Source organism: Sinocyclocheilus rhinocerous, unplaced genomic scaffold (genome assembly GCF_001515625.1).
Source record: "Sinocyclocheilus rhinocerous isolate Xijiao unplaced genomic scaffold, SAMN03320098_v1.1 scaffold293, whole genome shotgun sequence".
In the NCBI taxonomy this organism is placed as follows: Eukaryota; Metazoa; Chordata; class Actinopteri; order Cypriniformes; family Cyprinidae; genus Sinocyclocheilus; species Sinocyclocheilus rhinocerous.
Window position 1 is genome coordinate 87,148 of NW_015643297.1, and position 11,734 is coordinate 98,881.

The 11,734-nt window shown below is 36.9% G+C and overlaps 1 protein-coding gene across 4 annotated transcripts in view; it reads left to right on the forward strand.

Moving 5' to 3' along the window:
* LOC107757293 (tight junction protein ZO-2-like) overlaps window positions 1-11,734 on the forward strand; it is a 79,353-nt gene that overhangs the window by 55,119 nt on the left and 12,500 nt on the right. For all 4 annotated transcript variants that reach the window (XM_016574734.1, XM_016574735.1, XM_016574733.1 and 1 more), the window contains exons 8-14: window positions 2,988-3,099; window positions 3,497-3,615; window positions 3,974-4,037; window positions 5,635-5,785; window positions 6,150-6,258; window positions 9,446-9,665; window positions 9,883-10,064. In XM_016574734.1, the coding sequence (XP_016430220.1) occupies window positions 2,988-3,099; window positions 3,497-3,615; window positions 3,974-4,037; window positions 5,635-5,785; window positions 6,150-6,258; window positions 9,446-9,665; window positions 9,883-10,064 (957 nt within the window). The remainder of the gene's footprint in view (window positions 1-2,987; window positions 3,100-3,496; window positions 3,616-3,973; window positions 4,038-5,634; window positions 5,786-6,149; window positions 6,259-9,445; window positions 9,666-9,882; window positions 10,065-11,734) is intronic.

The following is an 11,734-nucleotide window of genomic DNA, read 5'->3' on the forward strand; positions in this document are numbered from 1 at the left end:
AAAAAATGTATTATTTCCTTCATATTTAGTAATATATATAAATACCAATGCCTTAATATTTATATATTTGTTAAGTTTAATGTTGTATTTATTGTATAATATTTAATAGTTTTATATATATATATATATATATTTTTTTTTAATGAAACTCCTTTGATAGATTTTTTTTTTACTTCTTTATTTTAATTTATTTATTCATTTTTTAATGTAGTCCCTCTGGGGGGAAAATGTGACATTTAAAGCAAATACATAAATATTGAGATATCAGATGATAATTTTTTTTCCCAAGTAATATCACCCAGCCCTACTCCCTAACCTTTTCTGTGTGTGTGTGTGTGTCATACTCTTTGTCAGTCTCTCGGTTATATGGTATGTATGTGTGCGTGTGCGTGTACGCGTGTGTGTGTGCGTGTGTGTGTGTGTGTGTTGTCACAGTAGCGCTGAGAACTAAATCAGTGATGGTGGTTGTAGCTGAAGCAGAGGTGCTGGCCGTGCTGTTTTGGGTTGTATTCAGGGAATGTACACACAGCTGTCTCTGTGTCTCTGTGGTTTGTCCTCCCCCTCTTAAGAGGCAGACTGTAATTTCATCCCCACCCAACAGATGGAAACACACCTTTCACCCCCACAGCCTGAAAAACACCAACTCCCTGCTCCTCCCTGATACTCCTCAGAAACTACTTTTACGTGCAGCCTAATAATCCATAAATGATCTGACCAATAGCCTAATCAAAATGAAAAGCCTTCAAGCAAACAGTAAAAAAAAAATGATTACATTTCGGCTTATCCAAATAAATTATTAATATATTGGGATGCTGCTTCTGATTTTCCTTTTAAATTAATTTAGCAACATGAGAAGAAATCTTTCTTGAGATCATTTTAGATAAGTTATAAAAGCAAACATTCAGAGGTGATGCTGACTGTCTTCTTTTCAGGACTCACAAGCTTCTCGCTTTTATGATAACATGACACTTAATGCCGCTCTTGCACGGCATTCTCAGAAATTTAGTTCAGAATATATCTTTAACACATGTAAACAGATTTTTTCATCATATTGCAGATTTTAGGGTACATATAAACTACATTTAGAATCTGCAGTTAGATGGAATTTAATCTGGAACAAAGGAAATTTTGTGCATGAAAACAGAAGATAGAATTTTCTGTTTTGCATTTTTCATATTTAATACATTTTTTTTTTATTGTATTATAAATAGTGCAGAATATATATTGAGATATATATATTTATATATTTAGGCCTGTCGCAATAATCAATATATCGACTTATCGTGCAATATATGTACATGACCTCAATAATTTTTGGTGACGCAATATATCGCGCCATTATATTTACTCAAAAATTAATGTCACCATGTTTTGTACATTCCACTTGAAATCGCATCATATGACCCCTTTAAAATTACAATAATATCGCTTCTCGCAATTATTTCTGGGGCAATATATCGCACAACAAAAAGTTGTTATCGTGACAGGCCTATATATATTGAGATATATATATATATTGGATTTGGAATCCCAGATTTTCATTTACAGATTTCTGCCCTGAATCAAAAATGTTACCAATTTCATGCATTATACTGTATCTTTATCTCCAGACAGTGCTGTTAGCATATTTGTCTCCGTTAGCTCTGAGCATTAAACCCCTGAGCTCTGAAGCAGGTGGGCGGCAGTGTCCTTTTGCTCTGTTATGGATGGAGTGTGTTGTAGATTTGGAGGACAGTCGTGGCGTACCGCCCACCAGCGGCGCTCAGAAGAGCAGAGGAGTTCTGTTAATGCACTGGACATGCACTTAGATCACCAGCAGACCCCACAGTAACTCTTTTCTTCCTTCCCAGCCGTCACTTCTTCTGTCTTGCTTTCTCTTTCAGGGCGATACTTCATTTTCCTTGCTGTGCTCCTTGTTGGTTTTACTTGTAATCGATTATTTCTCAACTATCCTGGACAAAGTACAGCTCTAGAATGAGAAATTAAAGGAATAGTTCACCCTCATGTTGTTACAAAACCTGTGATACTACGTTTCTTTTGTGTTGCAAACAATTTTAATATTTAGAAGAATGTTCATGCAGGAAAACTGACTATGGTCTGAAAATTACACAAAAGTAGTGAATATATGAGCTGTTAACTCGAGAAATGCTGCAATTGAATGATTGATTCACTGAGTTGAACTTGAGAATGTCTGATTCATAAGTAAGTCATTCTTTTGAGCCGATTATTTCAAGATGAACAGGTCAAAAATAATCTAGAAGTCAGACTGCATGATTTCTTCATGAATCGTACTGATCACATCCTCAGTTGTTTTACTGACTCAGTGAATCTAGCGATTCCTGGCTTAACTGCTCAAAAATGTATTGGTAAAGGCTTCTTCAAATTCTTCAAATTTTATGTTTCACAGAAGAAAAAGTCGGGTTTGGAATGACATAAGGGTGGGTAATGGTGACCAAATTTTTTTGGTGAATTATTCCTTTAACTATCAATATTGTGTCAATGTATGCAAGCACTAGCTGCTTTTGCACACATCTCTGCTTTCCAAGACAGTTTCTATAGATGTCACTTCCTGTCTGTCCTTTTTTCTCTGCCGCTCTCAGGGTGTTTTGTTCCTAAAGATTAATCACACCTGTCCGACACACCTTCTGCCTCTGTATAACGCTGCTTTTAGTCTCTCCACGACAGCTTCATGAAATTCTGGGCATTTGAGTCACGTAGGCATTGTAAATCAGCACGATTTGGGTCGTGTGTTTGGTCAAAACGGCATGGATATGCTGTGGTCAAAACCACAGTATATATAAGCAGAAGTGATTGTTATAACGGGGCAGATCTTGGCAAATTAACACCAAGTCATCAGTAACACGGTGGTGTGTTCTCTGTGGTTGTGGGTCCATTTAATTCTGTCTCTTCTGGGCCTCGTCTCTTTCCTGTCCTAGAAGTTGAAGGAAAGTCCATTGCTTCTCATTGTAGACTTTTGTTTCTTTCAGATATTTCTGAGATGGAGTCATACCATTCCTACTCACCTCAAGATGACCAAAGGTCACGCCAGTCTGACCTCTCCTCACACTCTTCCAATGACATAGCACGAGAAAACGCCAGGTGAGGACCGCTTCAACATCAGCTCCTCATATGTTCAACACATATTAGGGATGCATAATTCAATGGTTCAAAAAGTCTTTGGACATTTAAATGGATAGTTTACCAACAATGGAAATTGTCTACACAAAGATTTTAAAAAAATAAAATAAAAAAAAGTGTGTTTTGTCCATGCAATGAAAGTCAGTGTGGTCCAGTGTTTGGAAACCAGTGATCTATATGAATATCTTTGCATTAAATATCAAAACATCAAACTAAGTGGTACTTAAAGAAAACAGCACGAACACATCATTCAGTCAGAATATTTTATAAATAGCTCAAGACATTCAAAAGTTGCTTGTCAAATGTTAGTGGGAATGTTAATGTGGATTCTCAGTCTAAACTGTTGTTGTATTTTCAGGGAAGATCCTCAAAGCAGATTGGCAAAGACTGCTGTAACTTCCTCTCCTTACAAAACTCCAGAGGAGCCACTTCCAGCCCAGGAGGAGAGAGTAGAACCACAGGAAGAACCACCACCACGTAAGAACATGATTCTGCATATACCTCGTAGTTTGATAAAGACCCACACTTTTGGTTTATTGATGAAGCAGAGGATTGGCAATGGTTGTCAAGCACCAAATGAGCTCAAATTGGCTTTGCTGACTAATTAAATCAGAAAAGAAGTTGACCAGAAGCTGTGATTCAAAATCACCAAAAACAAAACCACTTTTACCTCAGTGGAACATATGGATGGATGGATGGATGGATGGATGGACATTTGATCAGTATATTTCTTTGTTGACTAGACATTGACAGGTGTGATTAAAAGAAAATGTGTCTGCTTTCAGTTGTTTCAGAATGAAACTGATATTAGACCATTATTTTATTCAATGTGCAGCAGCAATAAAGACGACACCCAAGATCCTGCTCAGACCGAGCCCAGAAGATGAGGCCATTTACGGGTGAGTGGATCCTGTTAATATCCCACAGGTTCAGCTCTCCTCACACATGATCCTATTCACTGAACTAAGATCTTATTCAATAACTAAACCTGAGGACTCACTGAAGGCTGGAGACAGGGCTGAAGTTCAATCCCTACACATTCATCTCACTCACTCTCTCTCTCTCTCTCACACACACACACACACACTTTGGTTAATAGTTCACAAAAAAAAATTTGCTCACCCTCATGTTTCAGTGATTGATCTTTTCCAAACAAAACAACATGAGGATAAGTAAATAATGACAGAATTTGAATTTGGTGGTGAACTATCTGTTTAAACTATCGCACTAGTGGTTGAGCGCACAGGAAATGAAATCGAGATGGAGGAAGAGAGGTGGAGTGTCATCTGCATCACAGCTTCACGACGGGCTGGATACCTCTGCAATCTCTCTCTCTCTCTCTCTTAATCATCCTCTCCATCAGCTCCTCCATATTCATGAAGAAGAGGCAGTCTGCTGCTGCTCGTATCCACTGGGAGGGGTTATTTTTGTGTCCTGCTCTTGCTTACAGAGCCGCTATGCTTTAAGACCAGAGCTCCAGTGGGTTTTTACTTGAGCACAGAATGAGAGAGGTGGAGAGCAGGGGAAACCCTGCTGGAAAATCACAAGCCATGACGGTGCATTTGGCTTTTGGTGTGTTTGGAAAGGATAAATAGAAATGCGACAGAAAAAAAAAAAAATTTTTAAGCCTCAGTATGTTTTTCTCCAAATATATTATGTGGGAGTCATTCTTTTAAGTTGGTTCCTATTGCATTTTGGAAAAGTACATTTTCTGATTTTAAACTTTTTATTAGACAAAATTATTATGCATTAAAGTATGACTTTAATTGTTAATAATTAGAATTAATAATTAATTATATGCCTGTGTACCATTATTTATTTGCTAATTATATATATATATATATATATATATATATATTGCCAAGGCAACATTTCTTATTTTCATTTAGTTTAACTTAAAGGGACAGTTCACCTTCAGTTGCTGGTCCTCATTGACTTCCATGGTATGAGAAAAAAAACATTATGCAAGTCAATGGGGACCAGCAACTGAAGGTGAACTATCCCTTTAAGTACTAAAATAACTAAATAAACTAAAACTAATGAATGAAAGATAGACATTTAAAAAAATAAATAAATAAATGAAAAAGGACAGAAGCACACAACAAAATTACTAAAACTTTAACTTAAACTAATTTGAAACTTGAAAATAAAATCTTATTCAAAATACCATCTCAAGCTAATAAAAATTAATATTTTGAGCCTGATGGAAACATTATGACTTTGCTATAATTCCTAGAAATTCAATAATCAGAATTCACAGACAGATAAATTATCCTATTTTAATCAATTTATTTAAATTCAATATTCCATTTCAAATTGATTCTATATTTATATGCACACATTATGCAATGGTATATTTTAAAAAGCTCTGGTCCATTTTTGCATAATGCCCTTTTTAGGATTGGTGTGTTTTTGTCAGGCTTTCTGAAGTGATGCCACAGGACAGTTTTACAGTTAAGATTTTAGCAAATCTCCAACTCTCGCTCTCTTTTGAAGGCCTAACACAGTGATGGTGAGCTTTCAGAAAGGAGAGAGTGTTGGCCTGAGGTTGGCTGGAGGAAATGATGTGGGAATATTCATAGCTGGAGTTCAGGAGGGCAGTCCGGCTGAAGAAGAGGGTCTTCGTGTAGGGGATCAGATCATGAAGGTATGCAAACAACAGTTCTGTTGACTTAAGCTGGTCTGATCATTTTGGGTCATCTTGTTTTTGACGTTATAGTAAACAAGCTGTATGTGTTACTTTATCTTTGAATCTTCTGTATGTAAATGACCACTCTTATGATTATATAACCTTATTATGCTTATTATGTTGTCATCATAGTTTTCAGAAATAGCCTGGGTGGACTGGGGAGGGAGGGAGCTTTAAATTAACATTACGTCAACATACTAGTGCGGTTTTTCATGTTATGATCCCTTTAGGAGGAGAGAACATGCTTTGAATTTGATTTGCATTTGCCACATTTCCTTTTCAACTGTATGTGTGTGTGTGTGTTTTCTGTCTCTCCCTAAAGGTGAATAACGTTGACTTTCGGGGTATTGTGCGAGAGGAGGCCGTGCTGTTCCTGCTGGAGATCCCGCGGGGTGAGGTCGTGACCATTATGGCACAGAATAAAACTGAAGGTGAGAGCATTAAGCACACAAAACTGCTCCTCGCTTCACTTCAGGGAACACACAAACACCGAAACACCCCCTTTTTTTGTACCCGGTCGTCACTTGGCATGCTTGTATAATTCTATGCCTGTGTACCATTATTTATTTATACATTTTTTATATCAATTCATTTATTTTTATATGTATGTTTTATTTTACCTTTAATTTTTGTATAATTACATTTATTTATTATATTATATCTTTGTTATTTTTTACAACACCTTTTGTTTATTATTATAATTACGTATTATTTATTTAGTATTTATTTTTTTATTTTTTTATCTATTTATTTTTTATTGACAACACATTTTATTTTTATTATAATTACATATTAATTAATTTATTTATTATCATGTATCTTATTGTTATTTTTTCAATGTATTTTTATTTGTTTGCAATACCTTTTGCTTTTATTATAATTACGTATAATTTTTATTTATTATCTATTTTTATTTATTTTTTATTTAAGCACCTTTTTAATAATAATAATAATAATAGTAATAAATTGAATTATTAATAATAATATTTTCCACATTTTTCTAAATAATTATAATAATAATAATACTTTTTTTTTTTGCTTTAGTAAAATGACAATGTAAATACCAATTATTTTATTCTTATACAACATGTTGTCATAATATCTCACTATGTTTTCTCACGCAGTATAAATGGGTCTTAAAGTATATAGCTACTGTTATTTTAAGAAGGGGGTCCTTTGCAAGAGGATCGTCATATTTGGGGGTCTTTGGCATCAAAAAGTTTGAAAACCCCTACATTAGAGCATCCAGCAGTAGAACTAGTTACCTATATTACATCACTGTATGTGTGAATGGGCCCGGAAGCGCTGTCTCTTTCGCTCTTCCCCTCCCCCTATACACACAGACCCTGTCGAGAGGCCTCGGCTTCTTGCTCATCACTACAAAACCAGTTGTAGCCAGTTTTGGCTCTTCCAGGGATTGCCGTGTTAAGTGTGGTCATGCATGTGCACAAACATACCTAAATCCAGATTTTCATGTTTGTGAGCTTTGTTTTCTCTTGTCTGTTATGTAAGGAACTAAATGTCTCCCATGAAAACCCCATGCTGATGTTTATTGGTTCAATAACTCCTGTCGAAGTCTTTTGGATTTGGAGTCCAACCAAAAACAAGTTCCTAACCTCATCACAAGACTGCAGGATGTCAGCACTGACCTCTGTTGTCAGCACTGACACGGCTCTCTCTGCTCTATCCCTCTTTTTCTGCTGTCATGCCATCCTTCTATCGCTCTCTCTCCCTGGCTCCATCTCTATTCCTCTTAGTCCTTCTCCTCTCTGTGTGGGTGTCTCATGGGAAAGCGAGGTCTGGCGCTGTCAGGGGTTGAAGCTCTTTTGTTCTGAGCTGAGACAGATGTGGTGGCAGAGCTTTAATCAAGAGGGTGACGGCACTACTATAGAAAATCTGGCCGCTGAAACTTTTATCCTTGACACTGTAAATCCTAGTCAGATAACACTAAAGTTGTCTATTAATTGACAGTTTCAACACTTCACAAATGATAAAATTACATCAACCATGGAAATCTTACATCATATTATGATAAATTATTGAATTGGAGTGGAGAATTTAATTAAATGTCACCAATTTAAAATTGACAAAGGACAGCAGAGTTCATTGACAGCATTATCAGCATTGGTTTGGAGAAGGTGAAAGATTGAAAATCACTTACAGCATAGAATAAATATTATATAAATATTTAAAAAAATTAATTTATTTATTATGTATTTATTTTTTATGTTTATCTATGTATTTATATTTGATTTTTGTTATATATATATTTATGTATTTTTTACAGACCTTTTTGATTTTTATTATAATGTATATATTTATTTGTTATTATTTATTATTTTATATTTACAGCAAGATTTTATTGTAATTATGTATTTTATTTATTGGTATATTTATTTATTTATGTTTAACTATTTAGTTATGTTTATCTATTTTTTGTATTTTATTTTTATCTATGTATTTTATTTTTTTTACAGAACCTTTTGAATTTTATTATAATTAATATATTTATTTTTTATCTTTTTTTAATTTTGTCTACTTATTTTTAATTTTGTCTGTTTATTTTCATTTAGTTTTTTAATTATTTTTTTATTTACATCATCATTAGATTTTTTATTGTAATGATGCGTTTTATTTTTTTGCATTTTATATTTATTTCATTTATTTATTTATCTATTATTTCTTTTTCTATGATTGTATATTTTTCTTTTTTTCTTCATTTATTTATTTTTTATTGTTTTGTTTAAAGCATTATTTATTTTTTTGATCTATTTATTTATTTTTTAAATGATAGCACTATTAATTTTAGTCTTGTTTCACATAGTCTCAGTCTCATCCTTCTGATGTATATTGCACAGAGAATTGAAATGCATTTTCAGTTGACCCTAAAACATTGGCATTGCTTGCATCATGCTCTACTAGTTAAAGGGATCCTATTATGCTTTTTCACTTTTTCAACTTTAGTTAGTCTGTAATGTTGCTGTTTGAGCATAAAAAAGATCTGCAAAGTTACAAAGTTCAAAGTCCCCTTCAAAAGGAGATACTTTATTTAACAGAAATCACTTTTCAAAAACTACAACGAATGACTCGTTTGGACTACAATGCATAGTTTCCGGAATTTGTGATATCACAAATATCGACGAATGGGACGAGACCTGGTTGAGCTGCACTAGAGAAGGCAACGAGTGTTATTATCACTACAATAAGGCAGACGAACTTAGAGTGGTTACAATCATCCGGGTTTAAATCGTGCTCAAATTGATTTGATTTTGACGCAGTATTTACACTGAAGCTCGCAGCAGGCGGCTATGGTAAGGGGCATGACATTTCCCAACCAGGCCCCGATTGGAGCCAATCACAACACACACTGGCCCAGCTAACCAATCACAACACATTTTGTATTTCAGAAGGCGGGCTTTCATTTGATACAGGAACTATTCGAGCCGTTCATGCCAGACTGGGGAGAGAGGTGTTGTAATAATGTAAAATATGTGAAAAGAATGAGAGCCTGTTCTAGTACACCCCCAAAACAAAATCAAGACTTTGTAAAAGAGCATAATAGGACCCCTTTAAGTCTGAGACATGTTTGGGAGTTTATGTTTCTGTTTTGTGTCCTAGTTTATGAAGACATCTTGGTGTCCGGTCGAGGGGACTCATTTTTCATCCGGACTCATTTTGAGTATGAGAAGGAGCTGCCTCACTGTCTCGCCTTCTCCCGGGGAGAGATCTTCAAGGTGGTGGACACCTTATATGACGGCAAGCTGGGAAACTGGCTGGCCATCCGCTTGGGCAAAGACAACCAGCTGCTGGAGAAGGGCATCATTCCCAGCAAGAGCAGGTGAGAATGGAGAAGGGCGGACAGTCTTTGCATGAGATTAAAAGATATGTCCAAGCTAAATGGTGTTTAAGCCTTTAACTTGGAAATATCAAACATCAAATGGAATATGAATTTGTATTTATACTGGACATAACCAGAAAGCAGATGCTGCTCTGTAATGATTTATCGCTTTCTTTGCATAACCCTGCTGCATAACCCCTGCTCTTGTACTGATCAGAGCGGAGCAGATGGCAAACGTCCAGAACACACATAAGGGCTCAGGAAGTGACAGGGCAGACTTCTGGAGGCTACGTGGTCAGAGGGCGGCCAAGAAGAAAGATGTGCGGAAGAGCCGAGAGGAAAGTTCTGCGGCCGTTTCCACCCGCTTCCCTGCCTATGAGAGGGTGGTGCTGAGAGAAGGTGGGTGCTACAAACCAAAATAGAAATTATGACAAAAAAAGAGAGAATGTTACAATCACCCAACAGTGTATGTGTGTATTGGAGAAGTGCGGATCAGCTCAAACGTCACCCGAATCCGCTGCTTCAAAAAAAATATCCACCCACCACCCAACCGCTCCTATATTTTTCTCTGATATAGATATCCGCCCCGACCTGCACCCGATCGTCACATTACAATTATTCTAATGAGTTTTGCAAGATTATATGATGAATGGATGGTTCATTTTTAACAGCAGATTCAGTGACGTTAGAGCTGATCTGCACATCACTGCACACGTCTGCGGCGCATTATGGCTCAGACATGGCCTACGGAGCACGTTTCAGTAGCGGCTCTCTGTGCTGCTTCGCTAAAGATAGGTGCTTATTCTATTTTTGACGGACGCCACGTCCTAGCTGCACATAATTAGAAAATTGAGGATTAGGGCTGTGCAAAAAATCGAATGCGATTTTCATGCGCATCTCGTCAGTAAAGCCGCTTCTGTGATTAGTAGTAAATCTCCAGCACGTGCTTTCAGATGGAGCGGCATTTACTACACAGAGCTGTAGTTCACTGACAAGCTACACAAAATCGCGTTCATAATCGCAGACGATTCATTGCTTGTCAGTGAACTACGGCTCTGTGTAGTAAATGCCGCTCCATCTGAAAGCACGTGCTGGAGATTTACTACTAATCACAGGAGCGCCTTTACTGACGAGATGCGCATGAAAATCGCATTCGATTTTTTGCACAGCCCTACCTCTACGCAATAACCCAAATAATTGTCAAAAACAATTATTAAAAGTGTACAAGTAGATCTGTAAATCTGCATTTGTTAAAGATTTTTTACATGATTTTATTTGGCATTATATCTTACTTTTTTATGTGTATTTAATCTGTTCTGTACTTCAGAGCAAAGAGAGAGAAGGCATTCTTAGTCAGCAGCTAGAGGGTGCACGCCAACAGCTGGCTGATGCTCTTGGACGTCTTGCCCATCGTGAAGAGGATGTACGTCGCTGTAATGTGGATCTTACTGAAACTCGTTCACAGCTTGTCACTTTAGAACTAGAGCTCCAAGAGGCTCGGGAAACCTTGAGAGGCCTGGAAGAGAAGGCACAGAAGCAGATCTCCTTACAGGTGCAAATGAGAGAGGAGAACGTCAGGCTGCAGAAGCGTGTGGAACTTCAGGAGCATAGTAAAGAGGAGGAGCAGAGATCTCTGTTGGATCTCCAGGGCTCAGTCAAGAACCTGAGCGCTGCGAGAGCTGACCTAGCTGCCAGACTGGCTGAGGTGGAGAGCTCCAAGAAGGATCTAGAAAAACAGCTTGCTATGGCTCAGGAAGAGAGCTCCTCTTTTGGACGACAGCTGGAACTGGAGAGGCAGGTGCATCAGAAGGAGCTAAGCCACCTCCGAATGACCCAGCAAGAAGGAAAAGCCCAACAGGACAGGGATGTACATGACATGCTGAGATTATATCAACGAGAGCGAGAAGAACTGGAGGCCCTTGTTAGAGACCTTAAGGTTTGAATATTAATCAAAGAACCTGTCTATTAGGGGTGGGAATCACCAGAGGCCTCACGATACGATATTATCACGGTACTTGTGTCACGATACAATATTATTGCGATTTTAAATATATTGCGATATTCTGCGA